The sequence below is a fragment of the Lepisosteus oculatus genome, chromosome 3 (genome assembly GCF_040954835.1).
Source record: "Lepisosteus oculatus isolate fLepOcu1 chromosome 3, fLepOcu1.hap2, whole genome shotgun sequence".
In the NCBI taxonomy this organism is placed as follows: Eukaryota; Metazoa; Chordata; class Actinopteri; order Semionotiformes; family Lepisosteidae; genus Lepisosteus; species Lepisosteus oculatus.
The window spans coordinates 46,971,110-46,997,356 of NC_090698.1; the positions used below are offsets into that span (position 1 = coordinate 46,971,110).

The 26,247-nt window shown below is 36.5% G+C and overlaps 3 protein-coding genes across 6 annotated transcripts in view; all 3 read left to right on the top strand.

Moving 5' to 3' along the window:
• The first annotated feature begins 847 nt into the window (after positions 1-847).
• LOC102689653 (protein FAM221B) lies at positions 848-7,201 on the top strand. Of its 4 annotated transcripts, none has more exons than XM_015366649.2 (7): positions 848-936; positions 1,457-1,602; positions 3,936-4,079; positions 4,580-4,690; positions 5,137-5,337; positions 6,023-6,142; positions 6,867-7,201. In XM_015366649.2, the coding sequence occupies exons 2-7, from the start codon at positions 1,470-1,472 to the stop codon at positions 6,974-6,976; spliced, it is 819 nt and encodes a 272-aa protein (XP_015222135.1). In that variant the 5' UTR covers positions 848-936; positions 1,457-1,469; the 3' UTR covers positions 6,977-7,201. The 4 variants fall into 4 exon arrangements, with proteins under 4 accessions (XP_015222135.1, XP_015222126.1, XP_069043297.1 ...); XM_015366640.2 differs by lacking the exon at positions 848-936 and adding an exon at positions 1,163-1,261; XM_069187196.1 differs by lacking the exon at positions 848-936 and having other exon boundaries at positions 1,163-1,602.
• A 4,278-nt stretch (positions 7,202-11,479) lies between these two features.
• On the top strand, positions 11,480-17,327 carry tfpil (tissue factor pathway inhibitor-like). Its single transcript, XM_015366398.2, has 6 exons — positions 11,480-11,625; positions 12,008-12,196; positions 14,244-14,408; positions 15,514-15,576; positions 16,303-16,381; positions 16,778-17,327. The coding sequence occupies exons 1-6, from the start codon at positions 11,568-11,570 to the stop codon at positions 16,827-16,829; spliced, it is 606 nt and encodes a 201-aa protein (XP_015221884.2). The 5' UTR covers positions 11,480-11,567; the 3' UTR covers positions 16,830-17,327.
• Positions 17,328-25,288: 7,961 nt separating this feature from the next.
• LOC102689852 (myosin-IIIb) overlaps positions 25,289-26,247 on the top strand; it is a 66,210-nt gene continuing 65,251 nt past the window's right edge. Inside the window, exon 1 of the mRNA XM_015365891.2 lies at positions 25,289-25,820. Within this exon, the coding sequence (XP_015221377.2) occupies positions 25,719-25,820 (102 nt within the window). The 5' untranslated portion in view covers positions 25,289-25,718. The remainder of the gene's footprint in view (positions 25,821-26,247) is intronic.

A 26,247-nucleotide genomic window follows, 5' to 3' on the forward strand; every position in this document is an offset into this window, starting at 1 on the left:
TTTCATATTGGAAACAAATGTCTGCATACAGCGAGGATATTTTTTTTATCCTGCTCTGACACCTTGTGGGCATGTTTTTAAAGACACATTGAGGTTTTATTTGCACTTGATTAATTGTTTGTAAGATTGACAAAACTGCCAGTATCTGGTAAAGGGACACTAAACCCTTACAGTATGTCACCTTTATGTTATCTTTATAAATTCTTGGGAAATTCCTTGACATCATTACTATCAATTTATATCAAGTCTAAATTAAACAAACAATATTTCATGCATTTTAAATAAACCCTTAGAATCTTATTGTATTATTTGTTGAAATATTAAAAGTGCTGGTTTCTTTTGATTATACGCATGTTTATTTATAGTAGTATCAGTATTTTGCATGGTTACTTTTTATAGTTCAGTGACTATACTGAAAGCAAGTCCTGTTGGACAAATTGGTCAGCTAAAATAGTTCATAATATTTCAATGTGGCTAACAAAACACTGCCTTGGCTCCTTAAGTATCGCCATAATTTCATATAGTGTAAAATGAAAAAATATAATTTACATATAAATTGTAAGGTGTGCAACCATATTCTATAGTTTTAGCAGAGAGAGAAGAGCCCTTGTAAACAAAGTATACTATTAATTCAGATTAAGGTTGCTGCTGATTAAAGGTATTTAATACCTGGCAAATTAAATTCAATATGTCCGTTGTATCCATGCACTGACAGGTCTACTGTATACAACTGTGATGTAATAATGCCTAATCTGGGGACTAGGTTTTGTTCCACAAAGCTGGATAGAGGTATATATATATACAATTTAGCCTATTTATATTCAGAAGTGACATACTGTATATAGTTCTCTAGAAGAAAAAAAGGCAGTTCTTGTGCAAGTGGGGATTTGCATGAAATAGGGAATTATTCCATAGGCAGGAAATAAACCAAACAAGGTTAGTGCCACCCTTTTTAGTGTAATTAATGATACTGCTAATCTAATATTGCAAACATTTGTCAACAGGTGCTGAAACATGAAGCTACAGGAGTCTAAACCTCCACTAGTTTCAATAAAGCACAGCCTCTTTCTTTTATTGTTTTGTTGCTATTCAGGGTTTATGTGTGACTAACAGAATCCCTCCCATCTCATTATAATGGCTGTTGCTAGTAAGAATTGTTGTAAACAGACAGAACTATTCAGTACTGGGTACAGAAAACCAGCTAAGGAAAAACATTCATGATCAAAGCAATATCCCTAATCAGCTGATTATAACAAGGGAGGTAAGATTAAACTTTCTGGATTTAAAATATTTGGACTGACAGAAATAGCACACTGCTATCAGCCTGTATTTGCGTATAGTAATGTCTTGTACAGCTCACATTACTTGGGCATGAACAAGCACTTTCCTTTTATTCTGAGAATATTCTAAAGTTTTGAAGAACATTTTTGGTGTTTTTCTGTTTGGGGAAAAAAAGGAAAAGTAGCTTAATGGCTGCTAAAGGAAACAGGGAAGTAAAGGCCAGTGCAAGTGTGACAGGAGGAAAGAAAAGAGAACAGTTACACTATTCCCAAGGAAACCAAACCACCATGTGTCTGAAGAAAGCCTCCATTGTTACTAAAGGTAAGTACAATGCATCATTATTTGAAGGCTTCAAATCAAAATCAACATGTGGCTATAAATCTCATATCTCTGAAACCATCACAAAAAAGCTGTTAGTACAGATTAAGCTGGAACTGAGGCATTATTGTACTACTGGCTTGATACCAAGTGCAGTATTAGGTGTGGATTACCTTCAGTATGTATATTGCTCATGTATGCATTTACAGTCATCATCACTATTACCATAACTGGTTTTTGTTGCTGTTTTTATGTTATTAATTTGGTGTTCTATTGTTATTCACCCACTTTTACCCAGTGGGAGTCAAGAACATAAAACATTCAGAGAACACGTCAGGGCTGTGAAGATGCTTCAGAGAACACGTCAGGGCTGTGAAGATTAAAGATCTCTCCAAGCCCATTGTTTCTCATTTCACCTCTGACGGCCACGACCACTCTAATCTCTCCGTCTGTGTTCTCAAAGACGGTTTTCAGAACTCATACATCAGAAAGACCACCGAAACTAAAATTATTCTGCAGCTAGGATCACACATTCTCCCTTCCCTTAACAACAGATTACTGTTCTTTTAAATTTTCTCCATTCATTGGAAGTTTCATTTCACACCTCTCTGTACCCATTCTGACTTCACACCTCTTGATTGGCCTCTCTTTCTGTCCCCTGCTCCCGCCTCTCACTCCTCCTCCCTCTCAACCTTTGTTCTCCCGCTACTTTACCTTTGCCTACTGCCCTGTCTCTCTCACACCTGAAGAAGGCTCCACGGCCGAAACGTTGTGTTCTCTTTCTTCTTTTTTTCAGCATGGAATAAACCTATTACTTGTTCCATTATACAAGTAATACAAGTCACAGAAGTTTAATAAGCTATGTGCAGTCAAAGTGCATTAGTTTAAATTACATAATGCAGGGGTTTATATTGTATAAGATCCAATTCTAATGCACCTTAAATGAAGCATGGAAGGCGTTATGGTACAGAGAATCTACACAATCCAGGTCAGGCCACTGTTAGTACAATCAAAGGCAGTTGCAGATAATAGTTTTCAGTCAATTAATCTACTCATTTCATCTTGGGCAAAGGAACTAAGAGCTAATCACTTACCAGCAAATGTACCCCATCCTTGGCCTGAGGGACATTTCATTCAAAACTCTGCTTTCTGTTGGTTTACATCATACTTGCAGTGTTCAGTGCAAGTACACAGATCTTTCCTGTTTAATGTTTGCATTCAGATCTGTTGGAAGTAGCAATTAATATTTGTTACATATATGCTTGTAACTGATTTCACATATTTAAAGCAAACAACCCCTCCATCCCCACAAAGAAAGAACCAAATAGATAATATTAAGAAAAAATTGAAAAGTCATGATTACTAAGGTATTCAAGACATTTGGGTGTGGCAAATCTAAATTAAACTACTTTAGGTGCACAAAATTACCTTATTGAGCCACAATATTAATTATAGTGGTACTTGTGATTTCATAACAAAAACACCCTTTTCTGTGAGATTTCTTGGTCAGGTAGTGAATTTCAAGCAAAGACTCAACCATGAAAACTAAGGAGCTATGAAAGCAACTCCGGGTTAAAGCTGTTAAAGCATGAAGTAGGAGAACAGCACAAAAAATGTAAGCCATCTGAATATCTCAGTGACCATCATCTACTTAATCATCAAAAATGGAAGGTACTTTGTAACATAGAGACACTGCCTACAGTAGATCTAGTTCCACAGCACTCTCTGGTGACTTGATCAAAATTCCTGATAAAATCAAAAACTCATGTCAACATAACTCCTGTTTTGAGTGCTTGTAAAATTTTGAAACCATAAAGTACCTTACAAAGGTTTCAAAGTGGGGGAGACTTTTCAGTCGCCTACAAAAAGAATTATGAGTAACAGGTTCCAGACTCCCACAATTCTTTGTATAGTAAAGTGCCTCCTGTCCTCAGATTAATATGTACGTTGTCTTACTCTCAAATGTAAATTGTATTCTACACATGCTGAACCTGAAGTATCTCCAAAACAAAAGTGTTTGTTAAAGTAGAGAACTTTAAAGACAGTATTTGCTTTACTTTAATACAGCACAGTAGTAAAGTACAATATTCACTTTAATACTTAGAGATTATTCGTAAAGAAGTCATAAGCAAAAACAAAAATGTACCGATGATTTTGGTGGTGTTGAAACTTAAGAGCACTTGTCATTCTTTATCCAATATTTCAGATTTCAGAATTATCCTCTGATTTCAGATCAATATAATTTTTTTATAATGTGGCCATTTACAGAAAGGGAACTAAATTCAGATTCTTCTTTTCATCTGCTGTGAGCAAAAATCTGTGCTGTTTATTTATAGGGTATACGGTGAAACCCATAGTACCTGCAAGAAGCAATGATATTGTGTCTGTTGCCAAGGCAATGCACAGAGAGCAGTTTGGAGAGAGTGTGAAAAAACTGTTCGACCCAGAAACGGATGCAGCTATGAAAGCAATTCAGACAGGTATGCTACACTGCATAATTGTCTTACTTCATATGTATCATCACTTATGGTACCATATCTGTGAATGAAGCAAATACAAAGACACATTGCAGAATGGAGGCTTGTTTCATTCACAGCATAGAAATGCAGGGGGAGAAAAACAGAAAGTAGATAAAGATCAGCATTTTATAGCTGACCAAGTGAGTTATGGTAAGTAATAATCCATTATACAAATAGTGAAAGCCATCTTCATAGATGTTTTGGTGAGAAGAAAAAGATTCCGGAAATATATCCTAAACCAAACAACCTACATAAAACTAAGAGTGCAGAAGGATAAATGCTTAGATCAAGCATCAAGCCTTCACTCTTGCTCACCTAAAATTCATCCTTATAATTTTCAATGTCCTTTGTATTAATAGTATAGTAGAAATGGCTGTACCTGTTTTATTCATTCAGTGTTTTGTCAAATGCACAATAATACTACAAAAACATTTTCAATTACCTTTTATGGGATGTAACAGGCATTTATATTGGATGGAGATGTCCAGACTATTTGTGGGACTGTTTCCGTGTTGGAGATGAGTCCAAGTGTTTCTGTGGACATCGTCTGAATGAACACAAGAGCTACACAGGTATGCTACTGTATCTCACAGCTCGGCAGTTTATCTTTAAACACGCCTCCAAGTCTCACCCTCTGAATGTGTTGTTATTCTTTCACCATAGATAACAAAAAAAAAGATTTTTGTTCAGTTTTTCAATCCAGAGCCCTCAAACAAATGGCAGTACTCATGTCCTTATCTAAGTCCTTTTATAACTGAGATTGTAGGAATCTGGAATAAGCTTACCAGACAATTTGTTGAAGATACAGCCTTTTCTTCCTTCAAGAATGAAACCTTTCTTATGTTGTTATCTAATGTAATTTAATGCAATCTAAAAGCTTCATTTAAGAATAATCTATAATAGTTTATGTTAGGATCATTCTAAATTCTAGTTTTGCTAATGGTCCAAAGGTTCTGTTCTCACTCTTGTATTTGTCTTCTTTCCGAAAATGCCTTAAGACTTCTCTTGCTTCTCTCAGGAGGTGATGTGCAAGTGTCATGCATTGTACATTCCTGCCGCTGTGCAGCCTTCGCCTTCATACCATCACGGCCAGAGGAAGTGGGTGAATTCTGGCTGAGGAAGCGGCCAGGCTTTGATACCTCTGCTTGGAGGGCAGGGTGTCAATGCAAACATTCTCACGAGCAGCATGACCCAACCACCCATAGGTGTAAGAAGAAAGGTACAAAACTCTGTAGAAGCTTCAAAAATATAAAAGCTACTGTATGTTAAAGGCACATTTTATCATTAAGTGAGGGTGACAAATTGTTACTTACATTAGCAAGCTTATACCTTGAGGTAAAGGCTTTTTAATGCAATTGCTTTCAGTGTTTCATGTTCAGGTGTTCTGATATTGTGTGGTTGCCTTCCTGTTCCTGCCATGGGACTTAAACAACATAACTGAAAAAGGCCACATAAAAGCATGAAAGTGTCTAACCACAGCTGCATAGAAGAGTCACTGCAGAGAATCACCTCTCATCCTTCAGTTTAAGATGCACACCCTTCAGTGTAAGCTGCAATACAGTATATGGGAGCATAGATGTTAGCATTGCTGCAACATAGCACTGGGGTCCTGGGTTCAATTCTAGAGTGCTCTCTGTGTGGAGTTTGCATGTTCTTCCCAAGTTTGTGTGGATTTTCTCGGGGTGCTCTGGTTTCCTCCCACAATCCAAAGATATATTGGTAGGTTAATAGGCTTCTGGGAAAATTGGCCCAAATGTGAGTGTGTGCGAATCTGTGTCTGTGATGGACTGGTATAATTTCCAGGTCGTAACCTGCCTTGTGCCTATTGCACCTATTCAACAAATACTCATCTCACACATCATGTTTGCATTTCTAAAATACACATTTCATTTGATGTTTTACAGGATGCCGTTGTATGTTCTTTGAATCCAGCTTTCTGTGTGCCTCCTGTGACAAGCACTGGGAACAACATGAAACTTTCTTTGATACTGAAGACTCCAGAAAAAAGTCTGGCCTTCCTTATGGTAAGAGTGGAATATAACAGTGAATCAATGCAGACCAATTCAAATCTCAATGGACATACAGTCAACATTTTACTTTGATATTAGTGTGCTGACCTGCACACTAATGATCATAAGATACAAGTATTGCCAAAGAAACCTGTCTTACCAGGCAACAGAAGCACTGTACTTATAAATCTGCATATTTGCATATAGTACATGCTACTACTTGTTACCCCTTGTTTTTTCACTTAATGGCTACATCAAACAATGCCTTTGCTTCTGTTGTCCAAAAGGTAAAGGCCAGTATGTAACACATTACATGTTGTAAAACCTAGATTTATGTGCATTGTGTTCAAGAGCAGAAGTAGACAAAAACAGATGAATTCCTAATTAAATAAGCATTTTCATTTGTCCCAATATCATAATGCAATATTTCAACGTCATATTCAAGTTGGCCTTAGGAAAGAAATCTTTCCTAATTGTACTATATCTCAAAACCACAGGCAGCCTAAAGATTTTTCATAGCATAGACAAAAAAGGGGCACAACCAGGAATAACCCACACAATCATGCAATAGTTCAACTACATTATTATTCCATTTGTACTTCCACAAAAGTACAATGAGTCACAGTGAGACAAGTTTCATGCTCTCAGTCAAATTACCAGCAGATGGAGCTATAATATGCTTTTCTTTGTTTCAGTTTCATTAACCTGATTATGCCAAGTGTTAATTTTAAATGTACAGGTGAAGCCTATTTACCATTTGCTGAGATGCCTGGCCTGAGAAATGCAGTCTTAACTGGAAAAGAGAAAGGTGATCCTGCTTTCAAGTCCATTACTGGAATCCTGAAATAATTACAATCAACAATATGCAAACATCTGCCATTAAATCTTCCATGCACTTCTATTTTATATCATGTACTTGTTTTTTTTTCCTTCTTAAATCTTAATTTATCCTTCATGAATTTTTTTACATTATAATTTTATGTGAAACTGGTGTTAGTCTGGTACTAGGCAATCATTTTTGTTTCATGAAAACAGTATGTACTATATAAAGAACATTGTGAATAAACACCAAAAGGCTTGTTGAAACTTTTACACAAAAAGAAAACACCACAAAATATTAAAAATGTATTTTAGAAAATTATTTTATGAAACTTAAGTTAATAAAATAAGTAATTACATTGATATTTATTTATTAAAGTGTAAATACAAATCCTTTTGTTGTTATATAGTTATCAGAGTACTCACTACTCCGGAAACAGCACTGGTGACTTTAAATAGTACTTTCTACTATCCCAAGGCCTACATGAGGAACAAGCTTAATATCTTTTGAAACTCCTATTTCATAAATTAATCAGTAGCCTTGATTATAGGTACTGATACCACATACAGTACACTGTAGATGATCTTTGGACTTGGGAGCGTACTTTTAATTTAAACGAGAGTTGTTCATTGGACCAGACTGGTTTATTACTCTTCATACTGTATGAGCTGTAGCTCATAAACTATATATTGTTCTCATCAAAACTCTAACGGCTCTGCCATGAAAATATTATTAACGGCACTTGAGAAAAGAGTGCAGTATTTCAGAAATAAGTTTTAATCTTTCATCTCAAACTAGATTTGGCATTACTGGTGTATTCATCAAGAAATTAAATGTTATTGACTAAGTTTTGTGTACAATTTTAGCACTGTACCATTGGTTTTAATAACTCATTTGTTGTGTAACCTACTGACTCTAATTTACTGTATGAATTACACAGTGAATACACTCTAGTAAAATGAAGTTACACAGCAAAGTAATGTGATATAAGTAAAACATAAACAAAACATAAAATAAATGAATAAGAAATGTAATATCTGTAAATTATAAATTAACCTTAGTTCTTAATATATAATATCTGTTATTGTGTGGTGTTTGTGCTCCTTAAGGAAATGTAGGATCTTGAAGTGTGAAACTCCCTGGCTTTATTCTACTTCCTGTGACGTTTTCTGATCGTAATAGAAACTGCATAGATAAAGCATATAATAAAGTTAACAATTACATAGTATTTATATGAAGTATCAGTTTAGCAATCAGTAGCACAGAAGATTTTATGGGTTTTCCTCACATGTAATGATATAATCCCAAAACCTGTGAGTTTTCACATTTATCCTTCATCCTCTTCTAAGTGAAACAAAATGAAAACAAAAATACAATAGGCAGAGTTGAATGTCAACAAAAAATACAAATAAATTAAAAATTTGGTTAATAAGAAATACAACAGATAATGAGGACAAGATTGACAATAATGATTTCTAGAGTTATGTGGATAATCTATTAGGGAAAGGAGAGCGAGTTGGAGTAACTTTTCATAAAGTACTTTAAAAGTGAGAAAAAAACACAGTAAAGTGAGGCCAGATACTAATGCACCTCAGATTGGGTTTCTAGGACACAATAGCTTGACACCATTAACCCATTACTAAGACTCTGCACCTGTGGCTGGAAGGTTGCTGGTTCATATTCCATGGCAGGCAGAGGAATCCTACTCTGTTGAGCCCCTGAGCAAGGCTCTTAACCCCAACTGCTCCAGGGGTGTTCTATAAATGGCTGACCCTGAGCTCTGACCCCAAATTTCTCTCCTTGTCTGTCTCTTGGAAAGCAAGTTGGGGTATGTGAAAAGACAAATTCCTAATACAAGAAATTGTTTATGGCCAAAAAAGTAATCTTATCTTATTATGCACATGGATTAAAGAATCTTCTTAGAAGTCACCTTCACAGATGATACCAAAACAGGAGCATTAGAGAATACTTTAGAAGCTGAAAAGATAATTCAACACTGGGGAAACAGACAGGTACAATGTTTGCGTCCAAATAGCACCAACATAAAAAATAGATTTACTGTACAATGGGAAATGTTGGGCTTGGATTATGTAGTTTCGAAAGGCAATAGGTGTTTGACACATCGTTTTCATGTTCAAATCTAGACATTATGGAAAAGCAATTGAAAAAGCTATTGAAAAATTCAATTATACAAAATCCTTAAAAGCACCGGTTTTAGTGAATTTAATTATTAACTATACTGTACTTAATTATATTATTTATGATTAACAATTATACATAACAGGGGATACAAGTGAAAATTAAAGAAATGTGCATTGAAAAGTGAGAACAGGAATTAAACAAATTGTTGTGGGAAAATTGAACAGATTATCCAGGCATGCTGTTGAAGCTGATATCTGGTTTATGTTGATAAATGGCTGGATGATTAATTAGCTGCAGTACCATCAGCCAAGACATGATGGGCTGAAAGGCCTATTCTTATTTGTAACCTGTCTTATGTTTGAATGTTTTTGGTTCTATGGATGCTGGGTGGATGGATGTTAGGAAGTATTCAAAGTTATGGCCAAACAACCTTAGACTACACTTCTGTATTTATATCTAGATGATCTGAGAGTTCGTCTTTTTGCAGAGACACAAGCATTGTATTGGTCCTGTGGGTATAATGCTGGGATTTTGATATGTCACAGTCTGCAGTTTCCATAAGCATTTTGAGTTCTATTGATTCTTGAAATGAGCTTCTTACTGCTGTCACAGTTTGTGTGTGTTCTCCAGATGACATGCCTTTTGATATTAATAGATATGTGAGACGCATGTAGGGGGATGGCTTTTGTTTTCTTCTGCCTCACTATATTTACTTTCATATCACCATATCACCCTGCAACTCACAACTGATAACCCACTGAATCTAAGCAGGTGTGAGCCTGGTCAGTACCTGGATGGCAGACCTCCTGGGAAAAACTAAGGTTCCTGCTGGAAGAGGTGTTAGTGGGGCCAGCATGGGGCGCTCACCCTGCGGCCCATGTGGGTCCTAATGCCCCAATGTAGTGACGGGGACACTATACTGTAAACAGGCGCTGTCCTTCGGATGAGACGTAAAACCAAGGTCCTGACTCTCTGTGGTCATTAAAAATCCCAGGGCGTTTCTCGAAAAGAGTAGGAGTGTAACCCCGGCGTCCTGGCCAAATTTCCCATTGGCCCTTTTAAATCATGGCCTCCTAATAATCCCCATCTATGAATTGTCTTCATTACTCTGCTCTCCTCCCCACTGATAGCTGATGTGTGGTAAGTGTTATGGCGCACTATGGCTGCTGTCACATCATCCAGGTGGGGCTGCACATTGGTGGTGGTGGAGGGGAGTCCCCATTACCTGTAATGCGCTTTGAGTGGATTGTCCAGAAAAGCGCTATATAAGTGTAAGCAATTATTATTATTACTTTCTGTTGCACATCAATGCAAGGTTATCAGCAAAGTCCAGGTTATCTGGCCTGAAGAACAGAATCTGCGGGATTCCTCTTGATTCTTCTTGATTTGTCTACAGTGGTTCCCCTCGTGTTACAATTGGTGATAATGAAAGAGAATCAGAAAAAATGCCGCCTTGACAGACAGCAATGAACATTGAATACCAATCTGCTAGTGATTTACTGAGGAAGATGATTAATTTTGAAACACGTAACTTGCTGCAAAGCAATTCGATCATTTTCTCAGAGATACTGATGTATGCAATCTATACTAGTTCTGTTGGTATATGAATGATCTCCCTTTCTTCTCACTAAAACGTATACATAAATAATTGGGAGATTCGCGGAGACCTTACAATAACATTTCAGCATTCAACCCATACTGAAATGCTATTACAGGACACAATGACATACTGTAATGTGAAATACAAATATTAAACTGTCAAAGTTTGCAACACTGAAGTTAGTGCTCTAACCCTTACCTGGAGAATACAGTAAGTGGATCAGAGATCCAGCCTATCAAATGTGAGGACACACAGTTCTCTTTCAAAATACTGTTAAGGCTCTTATATATACTGTGCATATAAATATATACTGTGTCCCAAACAGCTGTCAGGAACATTAACCAAAACAATTTAAGATCTATTAGTATAATAACAAAAGTAAGGTGTTAGACAATGTCCCCAAGTTCAGGATTTCTTTCTTAAAGTTTCCAAAATATGCATCAGTAATTACACACAAATTCAAAACATATTTAATGAAACATTACAAAATTCTGTGCTAATGTTGACCACTTGTTAAATAAAATGTAGTCATTGGAAAGGTGATGGAACTCTGGGTAAGAAAACAGGGATTCAATACAGCGAACAGTTGAGTGAAAAACATATAATATTAACAACTCCATTAGTTAACTTGCTCTAATGTGTTGCTATGATACTATCAGGGCAGTTGTTCATTTTCATATTTTATTGATGTGAATGACTGAAAATGGGATCAAAGGGTTTTACTGACTGAAACTCACCTGTCATAAAATCTTGACTCATAGTTACAGGTTCAAAGGGTGACTCTCATGTAAAAGCAAATGACATCTGCTCAGTTATAGCATATACACAGTTTGTCAGAGAGAGCTTGAAGATCCAGAGCATTTGCATCAAAAACAAAAATGAAGACACTTTACTTTGTGCTTTATTTCATCGTGATTGTTCAAGCTTCATCTGAAAGTGAGTAAAATTCTTTTCGTTCTCAATTTCATCTATAAATTCAGATTTGATCATGCAGATTTCTAGCAAGTAATATCATTTTCTGTTCACAAGGATTAAACATTAAATTTAATACATTAAATAACTGTGTGATTCTATTGAATATAAATACATATGGTTTTATTCACAAGTACAAGGTATTCATAGGAAGAACATGCAAGTTCCTGTAAATTAGAAATAATTTGATTTACCTTTGTAAAATGTATTCATGTCACAAATTAAAAAAAGTTCCCAGCATGATCTAACCAAGATCTGGACAAACTATTGAAGTTATTCCTAGAGTACCATTTCTCATAGTCAAAAGCACATGATATATATTTTTTTTCTTTTTCTCATTTGTCAGATTGCACTCAACCAAAAGAGGAAGGTATCGGAGATAAACAAGATTTAACATTTTACTATGATACAACAGCTGGCAAATGTTTACCATTCTATTACAAGGGATCAGGGGGCAATGATAATCGTTTTAACTCAGACAGAGAATGCATGAAAGCCTGCTCATTGGAAAAAGAAGATCTGTACCCAAGTGGAAGTAAGTACAGCCTACCAAGAGCCTGTGATTTTAAGTACAGTATATTTATCCTGACTTGAGACTAATACCTGGACAAAATCTAACAGTGTGCAAGTGTATGATTCCATTCTCTTTTACATGTGACCTCTTCCTTCTGTCCAAAACAAGGAAATGTTCCTCCATTAAGTGAAAGGCAAGTAATTTCCAATGCATGGGTAGGATTCTCACGTGCTGAGGAAAATGCAATTATAAAATGATCCCTCTGCCAAGGTCTTTGGAAGCAGAAATATTTCATTCAGAATTGATATTGAAACTGAGAGAACGAGGAAAAGACATTCACCACTTCAGTTGGTTTGGAGGTTTTATATCATAAGGATAATTAAAGAGAAAGTCAGTTCATAAATTCAAATATAATACATTTATTTTTGGTATGGGTGGTATTGTGGCAGAAGGCTTGCATTGCTGGTTCCAGTTATGGGGCCCTGGGTTCAATTCTGGACCTGGGGTGCTATCTGCATGGAGTTTATATGTTCTCCCTGTGTTCATGTGGATTTCTACCTGGTGTTCCAAGTTCCTCCCACAATCCAAAGACGTACTGTGAGGTTAATTGGATTCTGGGAAAATTGGTGTGAGTGTGTTCATGTCTTATATTTGTTTGTGTGTCTGTGCACCCTGCAATGGACTGGCATCCTGTCCAGGGTGTAACACAACGTACGCCCATAGCTTGCTGAGCTAGACTTGGGCTTCACCGCGACTCTCTATTTGAATTAAGTGGCTAGAAAATGGATGGATATGTGGATTTTTGTTATGATTGTCTTTTACTTTATTGTTATGTGTTCACCCAATATGGAATCAGCAGCTGTGTCTGTACACAGTACAAACGCCCAGTGTGACTATATGGATGAAGCAGTACAGGCTCCTCTGGTCTGTCTGCCCATTGGTCATCTCTGCAGTGCAGGAGGGTCCTGAATGAGGGTGAGGCACGTGCTTTGCTGAAGTCACTACTAGGCACCAGATTCCTAGGACATCACTGATTTACCAAGTGCAGGGAAAGACGAAGCATCATGCTCATCCCTAATCTAAGGCAACATTCATCCAGTTATTGTACAGTACAGTATGTGCTACAGCTTGAGGAAGTGTCACACCCAGGGTCACACTATGGATGAACATTCTGACACCAGCTCACAGAAGGTTTGCTTACTCATTGAGAACATACTGTACCTGAAAGTTCATTGAAACTCATTGAGAATGTCCCTGAACGTTTTCTGATTGATCAATGCCCACGCTTAGTAGCAGGAGAAATATTGAAGGAAGAATGTGTTGAATTATTGCTGTGTCATATTTTTTTTAATGTGCATTCTACATTTTACAGTGTACAATCTATATTCTACAAATCCTTTTAAGCTTTTCACGTCAAAAACACTTTTTTTTAAATTATTTTCCAATTGTTCTTCTGAAGGCAGGTCTTAAAGTGCGATTTTGATATCCAATGGTACCGACGGTGTTGAGCAGCTGCCTTACTAAACAATGGGAATGTAATCTTGTGATGGTGCTTGTCACAATTCTAGCTACACTTTTATCTTAAAAACACACACATGAGTCAAAATAATCAGTGCCTATATTAAGATCTTATTTTTCATGTCCTGGTAAAGTTAGATTTGTGGTGCTTTTCTGATTTACCCAATTTTTTATTTATCCATTGATTAAAAGTTTGTTTTTATATTTTTATATTTATAAAACATATATTTAAAACAATCATGACACTTTGTAACAGATTACATTATTTCATTCTTTTTTTGCAGAAATTATTAACTTTAAAATTCAGTGTAACCTATTTTTCCTAACTAATCTCCAACCTAATTTGTTAATCAGAAATGTAAGAACAGCTCTAGTTTTAATGTGACGTTTTATTTTTCTCTTTGAATTCAACATAATACTAGAATATTTCTCCTGTCTTTCCTACCTTTTCTAATCTGGGTATTTCTCAACATCGTGCCCTCCTCATGTTTGCACCAGTTATAAGACTTGGAGATAAAAACTTTTTCTTTCCTTTTTCTTTTCCACCCAGGGGCAGTTTGTGAAAAGCCGATGGATCCTGGAATGTGTTTTGGCAGGATCCCCATGTTTTACTATGACTCAAAAGAAAAGATCTGCAAGTCCTTCTTCTATGGAGGCTGTCAGGGAAATGGGAACCGATTTCAGAGTAAAAAGGAGTGTAAAGAAACATGCCAAGGTCAGCATTAATTAATTACATTAGTTTCTTGATACATTACTTGATCTTATGTATCATTACTTTCATATTTCTGAGCAGTACTAGTATATAGAAGATCACAGTGTTTGTATAGAATATTTTGTAAAGTTTATCTTGTAGTGTAATTATTTTTTTAACAAAGAATACAAAATACAACCATGGTAAACCTGCAGTCTAAACTTTTAAGATTTAACATTTAAGATTTAAAATTTAACAGATAAGGAAAGTTTCTAAAATACACATGAAAACATTTCAAAATATACTGTAGGTTCAAAATGACGTGCTTTTTTTACCATCTTTCAAGTAAAATTATTGAAGTCCCTTCTTGCCTGGGAATGTAAGGTCTTTAAAACACAGTCTAATTTAACACTCACTTACACACTTCATCTTATTTCAGGGATGTTAACTAAAATGGCTGTTGTGTCAACATGCTGGTTTACTTTTCAGTAATCACTGTTGATGAAAGGAGTGGCTATTGCTCTGCGCAGAAAACCAAAGTTAATAAATAGCAGAAACTCCCATTGTGCAAAACCAAAACTCAAAGGTGAACATTTGAGCACAGGAGTTATAATTAAAAGACCGTCTGCTTATTTGTGATGGGACAGTGTGCCATATTTGCATCTTTAATACATCTGCATGTTTTATATTGGGTGAAATTTAAATTAAAAAAGCAAAACAACAACTAAATTAGTGTATCAATTCTGTAGCAAAGGCTAGGAAAAAGAATTGTACACTGTGTTGTGTTACAGTGTTTGCCCTTGCCTTGCTATAGTATGTGTGATGTATTCACCTTCCATCCATAAGCGACATTTTACAGACAAGATGAATATTTAAGGAAAAACGCATGATATTTGTAAATTGAATACAGTAAAATAAGACTATTACTCCTGTAAAAAACTTAACACATAAAATACATTTGTGTCATAGGTCTGTTTTTAATCAGGGAAAAAGTCCCAAATCTTTTTTTGCTCTCATTCTGGGTTCTGGTTTTAAGCGTTTGTGATCTACAATAATCACTATATTGAGTTTCCACTAGGTGGCTACTCTGTTCTTGATTCCACAAGTTCATTTCCTTGTTTTTTAACAGCAATATCAGGAAGATCTGGTGTGAGCGGGACAGAAGAACCTGAACCAACCTCTGTAAATCTAGGTAAATTCTACACATAAGGAAATATAACATTTTCTGCTTGAAATTAAATGGCTCCATTTTGTTTGCAATTTCATTCCAAAACTTGTAACTGTATTATTAGTCTGTATGGGGTTTTCAAGCGTGGTCTGCAGATCCCTTTGGTTCCTTAGACACTTTTCATGGAGTCCCCAATAAAGAAAGTGAACTTCTGCACTTGAAGATTGGATTTGGGCCTCAGTATTCTCAAATTGTGGGTCTGGATCTAATAAGTTGTTCAGCAGGTGTGGAGACCCTCTGCCTCAGTGTCCTGGTTTTTCAGGACCAGTTTATTGATTTTTGTAGCATTATATCTCCTTCTCCAAGCAACTTCTGAGAGAGGAGATCTCCAGTAATGCTGAAAGCAACCAGAGGATCTTCCTTACTCAAGCAGGACCTGGTGATAACCTACCTGCTAGCCTTTTAGAATAACGTTGTGTTACTTTAAAAAAAAGTTTGCATCAAAATCTTATTGAGCTATGGATGTAAACATTTTCATTGTGCATAAGTACAGTACATTGTTATAGGAAATGATGAGTAATTATGAATTAGGGCGAGTGAAACAAATTGAATCTGACTGCTGTCATCCCTCCAGACTTTAGTTGTAAACTACATTTGTACAAGAAGAGCACAGTAGAACGTTTAAAATCATAATGAGGTGGGAAAGTACTTCTAGAGATTAATTTGTTTTTGTTGTTTTTACCCTTCCAGGACTTGCAGTAGGAATTGTAGGTGGAGTCATTTTTGCAGTGGCACTCATTTCTCTCATAGTTGTTACTGTTCTGCAAAGGTAAGATTCACATAATTTGTTACTTATTCAGACATAATAGATATGAAACATAGGTATACGTAGGTATATTTTGTCCATTGACATCACCAAGGAGGAATTAACAGCTCTTTCCCATTTAAACAAACTGAGACTTGCTGAGACCTGCTGTCCATGGCTGCAAACATTGACTTTCTATTTGCAAAATGTAGTAATCATAAGTCTTAAGCCAGTCTGTATATATCTTACTGACATTTGCAATTATGAAAGGGCATTCATTCAGTTCATTCATTATTAAATTGAATGAATTTATAAATAAAGTTTCAAATGATGGATGCATATGCTTTTTTGTCATACTGTAATCTTACGATGAATCTCAAAGCGCAATAACATACTGTAACACGTCACAATGCTTTCTAGGAAGAAGAAAAGAACACGCAAACCTGTACCAACAGAAGTAGAGATGGCATAAAAAGAGCATGGAACAGAAGTCAAAAGGATTTTTATACTGTGTATTTGTGTGACAAGCTACAGTAAATGCTAATATTTTAAATTTTATCTTTTTTTAATTTGAATACTAACCTGACCTCTAAAAGGCAGTTTTAGATTAAATTGTAGTTACTTTTTTGCCAAAAGTGTTGCTTGCATTGTTGATTGTTTAGACATTAATAGCTTCTTCATTAATCATTATACAGTATGAACACTCACATCTATTGTTACACAAAACCACACTGGAGGGTTAAAGCAAGCACTACTCCAACAGAAACAGTTATAAATGTACAGTAATACAGTACTTTTTTATGGTTCAGTTATTAGTTGAATCAGATAATGCAAATACTTGTATATATCTCAACCCATTTAAATCTCTCAACATTTAATTGTCTTCCTTCTCGGTGAAATGGGTGAGTTTTCTTTTCCATAATTTATACTTGTTCTGCTTAGAAAGAAAATAAAGAAAACATTTTGTTCATTTGTTTCTTTTCTTGAAGATTTATGAGTCTTAAGATTGCTTTCTTTTTTTGCAATTGAAGATAAGGATTCGAATTTACAAGTGGGTCTCAAGAAGCAATATTTATTTGCAACACATCTTCATGTATGAACTATGCAGTTCACGTCAGACGAATGTTTGCTTAGCTTTGAGGAGCAGATTCTATAATAATAATAATGATAATAATAATAATTGCTTACACTTATATAGCGCTTTTCTGGACACTCCACTCAAAGTGCTTTACAGGTAATGGGGACTCCCCTCCACCACCAATGTGCAGCATCCACCTGGATGATGCGACGGCAGCCATAGTGCGCCAGAATGCTCACCACACATCAGCTGTCAGTGGGGAGGAGATCAGAGTAATGTAGCCAATTCACAGAGGGGGATTCATTAAGAGGCCATGATTGGTAAAGGCCAATGGGAAATTGACACCCCTACTCTTTTCGAGAAACGCCCTGGGATTTTTAATGACCACAGAGAGTTAGGACCTCGGTTTTACATCTCATCCGAAGGACGGCACCTGTTTACAGTATAGTGTCCCCGTCACTACTACTCATTCCTCATCTGAGGTATTACAAATGAGCTCTCCTGTTTTGGTGGTAGCCTTCTTTGCTATCCCTGTTGCACCACTGACAACCAAGCACCAAGTGTATCCAGTGTATACAGTTTGCTACTAACTGGCTATAAATTACCATCTAAAAGTTAAAATATATTATTGTTAAACTAATCTAATTTGAGCTATCTCATTGTTTTTGTTTGCTCTCTGGGGAGGCAATGGTTATCTATGTAGTGGCTTATTAACACTTGACTGATACTACAGCTTTGTTACCCTGTTCCCTCTTAGTCGTATTCCTAATACCCCATGATGCCTTAACTTTAACTCCAAATGTATTTAGTATTTCCTAACTATTTCTTCCTCATTTTTATCAAATTTTAAAAAACGCCCTCTTGCTTTTGTTTTTCTCCAGTGATATTACTGTACATTCATATATGGAATGAAGACTCTCCTGAACCCAGTTTGCCTTTTTTCATCCTTGTGTACTTCTATTGTTGTACAGCCTTGCAGTGTTACAATTCTATTCCACACAGAGAAACAAGGACACCATTTTAAAATTGATCTTTGCATTACTTAAAGTAAAATCATAACCTTATGGCTAGATTCACCAGATATGGATTATTGGTATGAATTGTGATATTATTATCCTCCGGCTAAGGCTTTTACAATAAAGGAAAGTGTAATACTTACAGAAAGGAGACTTTTTTGGGAAACAAAAGGAAAGGAAGGCAGAATTACCAAAAAAACATAACTTCAAAGATTAAACATAAAACAGATGCGCTAAAAACAATAAAGCCACATAAAACAGTTGTGATATTGGTACCTGTTGCAACACTGTCTACCTATGTATGCCTCCTGCTAACTCCAATGGCATTGACCTCTTACTACAGAGGATCATGGTATGTCTTTGGTAACTACTGTACATGTGTTCTGGCAAAGGCATCTCTTTCTTTCATGCTGGCTTACCTCGACTGTAAGGCTCTTTGCAAATAAGCCCTTCATACAGTACAGTATGTCTTGAAGACTCAGCTACCCTTCCTATCATTTTTTTTTGCACTTGCACCATTCTCTGTTCTATTCTCTAACCTCCTCTTACCTCTGTGCTGTAAAAGTGGCCCTAAATAGCCCAGTGCCTATGGAAATACATTACTTATCTTATTTGCTTCTCCTCAAGAAGTTCCTGATACAGGACGCAGCCACACTGCAGAGTACTTGCCGTGCCATGTGTCGATTATTTTACACCACACGATACACTTTTACAATACATTATTCTTATATTACCTCTGAAATTTCATATTCACCTTTCCTGTTGTCACTTCACCTTTTTAGAGAAGCAGTGCTCCTGGGTCTTGTTCAGCCATCAGTAAAAAGTGATATTTTCCATTAATAAAAGTAACAGACCTGCATGTTCTACTTCAGCAAACAATGACGACACGTTAAATTTGACATAGGCTGCTGACTGCCCCATTATTTCTTCTATACTGTAAATAGCAAAAAAGGCAGAGTGGTTCTATGAACAATAAGCAACTTCTTTTTACAATAATCAAGGCTTAAGAGTACAAATAAAGCTAAAATAACATGTCTTGGAAATGTACACAGAGAAAACAAGTTATACAGTACAAAAAAAAGAGCAGCATTCTTAAAACTTCAGCAAAATCAGGTATTGACTTTGGTCAGTGAGTTATGACCACCCGGGACCCCATCCACACCAGGAAAAAAACAAAAAAACAAATTCTTGAAGAGGTATTGGTATGTAAAACGCCGACAGAAATATCCAATCACTTACAGACTCATTTGTCAGAATATGGACCTTCAGGAACAGTAAAAACAGTGCCACACAAATTAACAATGGCTATAAGAAACCTCTAACTGGCAGGACCAACAGTAATTACAATAATAATAATTGCTTACACTTATAAAGCACTTTTCTGGACACTCCACTCAAAGTACTTTACAGGTTATGGGGACTCCCCACAACCACCACCAATGTGCAGCATCCACCTGGATGATGCGACGGCCAGAACGCTCACCACACATCAGCTATCAGTGGGGAGGAGAGCAGAGTAATGAAGCCAATTCATAGATGGGGATTATTAGGAGGCCATGACTGGTAAGGGCCAATGGAAAATTTGGCAAGGACGCCAGGGTTACACTCTTTTTGAGAAACCCTGGGATTTTTAATGACCACAGAGGACGGCGCCTTTTCATAGTATAGTGTCCCCATCACTATACTGGGGCATTAGGACCCACATGGACTGCAGGGTGAGCGCCCTCTGCTGGCCCCACTAACATCTCTTCCAGTAAGAACCTTCGTTTTTCCCAGGAGGTCTTTCGTCCAGGTACTCACCAGGCTCACACCTGCTTAGCTTTAGTGGGTTAATAGTTGTGAGTTGCAGGGTGATATGGCTGCTGGCTAATTAATTGCCAGGGATCTTTTATAAAGAAGTTACTTCCATGAAAGGATAGAGGTAAAATGCTCAGAACTGATAAGGACTGTTCTTCAAAGGCACAAAACAGATTTACAGTATTCTGTGTAATAGAAAAGGAAAATCTTTAACTTCGATTATATTACTATTCGTAAACATACAGAATGTCAGTTTTGACTTTTTTTAGTAATACCAATGATACAATGTATTACATTATTTCATTGTTAGATTTGGCTGTTGTTATTTGCTTCTGCCATATGGCTCTAAGTGCATAATGTGAAGCTTACAAAATAGGGTAAATACATTTGGTTCTCTCTTACAGAAGACAATTCTTACAAGAATTTCACATACCATGCAAAACATATGCAAAATGTAAGTGTATGCCATTTCCAGAAGTGTAACCATGGCAATTGATCAAACTAGAATAGTGGCCTGAATGTCCTCGTTTGCAAAATGTCTTTTGTTTTTATTCATGCCGAGTTTAACAACCACTGTTGCATTACAGCAGGTCAATAATGTTGCTTCTAAGTTAACACTGTACAGGACTGATATTTCGTACATGTTCCTTCGATAATTTACCACTGCATAATATACTCTGTATTATCTGTATTAGTTTTTATCTATTCTTACTTCTAAAATCCTAACAAACATTTTTGTTAGCATATATAGTATGTTTTATTTGTAAAATTGTGACACTTCCTATAGTGGGATTACACCCTCATTAAACTTAATATAGTTTTTAAACTTAAGAGAGCTCAATGCACAAAGAGGGCTCAGCCACTATCAGTCACACAAGATCACATGCTTTCAATAGACAGACCAGTGTCAGTAGCTCTGAATATTTTAAGGATTTTAATAATGATACAAAGAATAACAAAAAAAGATTGATTACACTTCTCTTTTTTAACACATTTATTTTTTTAAGTGTATGTAAAAAATTCTTACATATATCAGAAACATTTCATTTTCTGTGAGTTTCTGGAACAACAGCTACACTATTAAAAACACATTCATGCTAAGAGTTTGAATTAGATATATGGGATATAAACTTTCAGAAAAAATAATTACAATAGGATGCTGGAAAAAATGAGTTGACTGCATGGTATAGATTGTGTATCTTCTTATAGAAGTAGAAAAATTAAATAAATGTTCCTTACTTCATAGGAAATGTCTAATCTCAGAAGCTGGCAGATTCAAAGCTGGTGTAATGCCACTTTATGCTACCTTGTCATAATTTCTTAGTGGTAGCAAAATGTGGCCCGTACAGTTATCAGAATTTAAACCTCATAAAAAATTCCTACAGGAACTAAAATGTTGTCTCAAAGTATAAATATTTGTTGCAAGCAGGAAAGGGAAATAATTTAAATAAATAAATATGAAATCCAAGCAGTTGGTACAATTTGAGGCAGCTGAGTTCTTTATTCTCTGTCACAGCTGCAGAGACAGAGTAATAAATCAGATCAAATACTGTGTTGCTGAAACCACACAACTACACAACACTAAACAAAAACACATATACCAGTTACACTATATACAAACCAAAGTGTCTCCAAGGCCTATGTTCTACAGATCTACACAAAAGGCTAGCCTTTTAACCTGAAAGATATATCTTTCAAAAATTCAACCCAAGACTAACTGTAACTGCCTACAACCTGGACGCAAGCAGTGAATGTAAATCTATCTCCCTATTTTAAAGATGCATCACCAAGTAGGAGAGAATATCTTTATCCTGAGAATTTCTCCACTAAAGAAACCTGAATTTCTTAAATTAAAAACTGTAGGATCACAATCTCTTTATAATATCGTACAGATAACATAGCCAGAAGATTTCCATCAGAAAATGGTCCTCTCAGCTGGCACAAGATTTGAGCAGGAGGATGATGGTAGTGTTTCTTCTTTCTGTCTGTCTTCTGATTCCTTCTTTACTCTTCTGTTGCCTTCTATCCTCCCTCTCTCTTCCTGTCTTTTTGTGCCATGTTTCTGTGTATTGAGCCTTCAAATCAAGAAACTGATTATCTAGGGTAAACTGCAAAATCCTTTCATCATTGGTGTTCACCTACCTGTAAACTCACCTGAAACTAAGCAAATGCCTGATTCTACCCACTGTTCCCAGGCTCCTTGTTTAGGCTTTAATTAGAGCAATAAGATATTAAATGCAAAATATAGATTTAATGACCAAATCGTGGATTGTAACATACTGATGACTGTGTTTGAAAAGAATAATCTAAAAGCATGTACTTTGTTACTCAGGAAAAATGTTTTTATATATGTTCAAAAGTGTTAAAGACAATGATTCATCCTTCAAGAGCTGAAGCCTATCCAGGCAAGCCAGGGGCACAAGGCAGGATACACCCTGGATGGGACACAAGTCCATTGCAGGGAACACACACAAAATCAGACATGTACACACTCACATAGATTTTCACAGAAGCCAGTTAACCTACAGAGTGTCTTTGTACTGTGGGAGGAAATCGAAGCACCTGGAGGAAACCCAGACGAGCACGGAGAGAACTTACAAAGTCCGTGCAGATAGAGCACTAGGTACACAATTGAACCCAGGGCCCTAGCACTATGAGGGAGCAATGCTGACCACTGCCCCACTGTGCTACCCTGTGATCATCACAAGACTTTCACAAGATCACAAGATGCTTTCCATGCCATTTAACTGTCAGGAAAAGGCTACAAAGTAGTAACACAGCTACTCTATAAGTAGCAAGTAATAGGTTTATTCCATGCTGAAAAAAAGAAGAAAGAGAACACAACGTTTCGGCCGTGGAGCCTTCTTCAGGTGTGAGAGAGACAAGGCAGTAGGCAAAGGTAAAGTAGCTGGAGAACAAAGGTTGGGAGGGAGGAGGAGTGAGAGGCGGGAGCAGGGGACAGAAAGAGAGGCCAATCAAGAGGTGTGAAGTCAGAATGGGTGCAGAGAGGTGTGAAATGAAACTTCCAATGAAGGGAGAAAATTTAAAAGAACAGTAATCTGTCATTAAGGGAAGGGAGAATGTGTGATCCTAGCTGCAGAATAATTTTAGTTTCGGTGGTCTTTCTGACACCAGGGGACAGAAAGAGTAAAAGTTGTGTTCTCTTTCTTCTTTTTTTCAGCATGGAATAAACCTATTACTTGTTCCTTTGCAGCCTACGCATGCTGACGCAGCTACCCACCTGAACTACTCTATAACTCGGAGACCGCTTCAGAGAACACGTCAGGGCTGTGAAGATTAAAGATCTCTCCAAGCCCATTGTTTCTCATTTCACCTCTGACGGCCACGACCACTCTAATCTCTCCGTCTGTGTTCTCTGTGTTCTCGGTTTTCCGAACTCATACATCAGAAAGACCACCGAAACTAAAATTATTCTGCAGCTAGGATCAAACATTCTCCCTTCCCTTAACGACAGATTACTGTTCTTTTAAATTTTCTCCATTCATTAGAAGTTTCATTTCACACCTCTCTGCACCCATTCTGACTTCACACCTCTTGATTAGCCTCTCTTTCTGTCCCCTGCTCCCGCCTCTCACTCCTCCTCCCTCTAAACCTTTGTTCTCCCGCTACTTTACCTTTGCCTACTGCCCTGTCTCTCTCACACCTGAAGAAGGCTCCACGGCCGAAACGTTGTGTTCTCTTTCTTCTTTTTTTCAGCATGGAATAAACCTATTACTTGTTCCTTTGCAGCCTACGCATGCTGACGCAGCTACCCACCTGAACTACTCTATAAGTAGTCATTTTGTTAGCAGCATATCATTATCAATCTAAATTTCTCATTATTGTCTATTAATTGGATTATGAAAAAAAAATGTCATGGTTAATAATTATTTGCCAGTGATTCCAATGCAAGATGAATAGACCAGGGCCGCAAGATCTGACAACTTCTGATCTCCTGTCATTTACTTTTTTTTTCTTTTTAAGAAGGCACCTTATGAAAGTTACAAATGAAAAAGAGTTATGAAAGGATCATAAGATGGGAATGGAATTCTGTATGCTACTCATAGGTAATAAAATTAAAACCAATATGAAACAAACAATACAATTTTTGTCGACTATCCTAGCAGGTTAAAATTAAACAGATCATCAATATAATCCTTAATTGTTTTGGTGAGCTACAAATGATTAATTGTAAAGAATAAGGGAAGTTCACTGAGATGTTTAACACCGTTTTAAGAGTTTTAATGTAGTGAGTTTTAATGTAGTGAGTTATACTGTAGGGGGCGAGTGTCAAGAGAGAGGCCCCGTATCATTCTCTAGGTACCCTTCGCCCCCTGCAGTAGAATTTTCTTACTGCAGCGTTAATATTTTAACAGACCATACAAGGCAACTACTGTACAAATACTCAAAACATGCATGTAACACACACAGATACTCCTCTCCCTACTTATTATTACTATTAAGAAATGCAACGTGTACAATTCCTTAGTGATTTAGTAATGTATGTTTTTTTTTTCCTCATTGTAATATGATCTCTATTGCCATGTATTTGTATGCTAAGAACTTTCAGACCAAGTCGGCGACTTAGGAACCATATTTAAACATCCCCAGCCACGTTAATATTAAAGTTCCGTCTGCAGTCCCTTTTCCAAAATTGTGCAGGCTACCCTCACAGATGTTTTGAGAACCTAATCTTTAAAAAAAACGAAGCACTTAAAAATGATATTTTCTTAATTTAAACATGCTCTTATGTTTAACTGTTGAATAAGGCAGAAGTCCGTATTTGGCCCTGTTATGACCAGCTTTAAACGGTGGACAAAATATACTGGTGTTCCAAAACATGAAAGTCTCCTGCTTCAATTCCATACTTCTAAACAGTTTTGTACAGGGAACAATGGAGAAGCGCAGCTCACAGGGTAGTTAAAATTGACGCTACACAGGCTTCTATTTAACAATATGGTCAAAGCTTTATTCCCTCTTAGTGCTTCTCCCAAAAAACATTGTTAAACAAGGAAACCAGAGCACCGAGCAGGGAAGTTATGCATCATTTATACATGAACGTCTTTGACAGCGGTATAACCAGCTGAGCGTATTTAATCCATTTATTGGGACCCACCTTAACTGATGTTTTTGCTGTGAGAGAGAGGGGGAGGAGTTGCACAGCACTTTAAACTGAACTCGGAGCAATCAAAGCACAAGGCGAATAGTATTTAACGTTTTATTGTAAAACTAGCTTAATTTATGTATGTATTATATTTTCTGTGGTTTGTTATGAAAACGGGATGTGACATGCCCACAGGAGGAAACTTTATGCGTTTTTCAGAAGCTGTAGATGGAAAAAGAATTTAAACATCTTTGTTTAGTGGGGACGGAAGCACAGTATCTCACAACGTCGCTTCAAAGAGTCCTGAGGAGGAGAGAAACTTAGCAGTCATTTTTTTTTATCATTACAACGTGCCACTGAAAGAAAATGCCAGCAGACTCTCAAGAGGATTTGGCAACTCTATCTGATCTGGATGAGAAAAGCTTGTTGGAATCTCTAAGTAATCGATTTCAGCAAAATCACATATATGTAAGTACATTTTCTAAAATACCCTTTAGAGCTTTAATTTCACTGGAGATAGTAATTGGACGGGGATATTGGGCAGTACTGTATGTATATAAGTAACCAACGAAGCAAGAAAAAACATTTCTGAAACTTCATTGACTGACAGTTCTGATCTAGGCTTTTATAATGGTAATAGACGAGTTTATTCAACAGAAATTATCAAAGTAAGGATGGCAATACTGGGTACAAATAATAGAATAGCAAAGGCATGGATGATTGTAATGTAAACTAATGTCTTTGAATTCTATTAAATTTTATTATATTATTCTATTAAATTTCGTATTCCTATCAAATCGGAGGGCGAAAGATATCCTGTTGCTTAACGACTTTATGGAGTCTGTGTGTTGCTGCTTAGCTTGTTAGCCCTTCGGAAGACTAGAGTTTTGTTGGG

Excerpts from the sequence above, each read along its gene's own strand:
- LOC102689653 (XM_015366649.2), top strand. The coding sequence starts at position 1,470 with ATGGCTGCTAAAGGAAACAGGGAAGTAAAGGCCAGTGCAAGTGTGACA. Across the intron at positions 4,691-5,136 it reads TGAACACAAGAGCTACACAG|GAGGTGATGTGCAAGTGTCA; the intron begins GTATGCTACTGT and ends TGCTTCTCTCAG. Across the intron at positions 6,143-6,866 it reads AAAGTCTGGCCTTCCTTATG|GTGAAGCCTATTTACCATTT; the intron begins GTAAGAGTGGAA and ends TTAAATGTACAG.
- tfpil (XM_015366398.2), top strand. The coding sequence starts at position 11,568 with ATGAAGACACTTTACTTTGTGCTTTATTTCATCGTGATTGTTCAAGCT. Across the intron at positions 11,626-12,007 it reads TGTTCAAGCTTCATCTGAAA|ATTGCACTCAACCAAAAGAG; the intron begins GTGAGTAAAATT and ends CTCATTTGTCAG. Across the intron at positions 15,577-16,302 it reads ACCAACCTCTGTAAATCTAG|GACTTGCAGTAGGAATTGTA; the intron begins GTAAATTCTACA and ends TTACCCTTCCAG.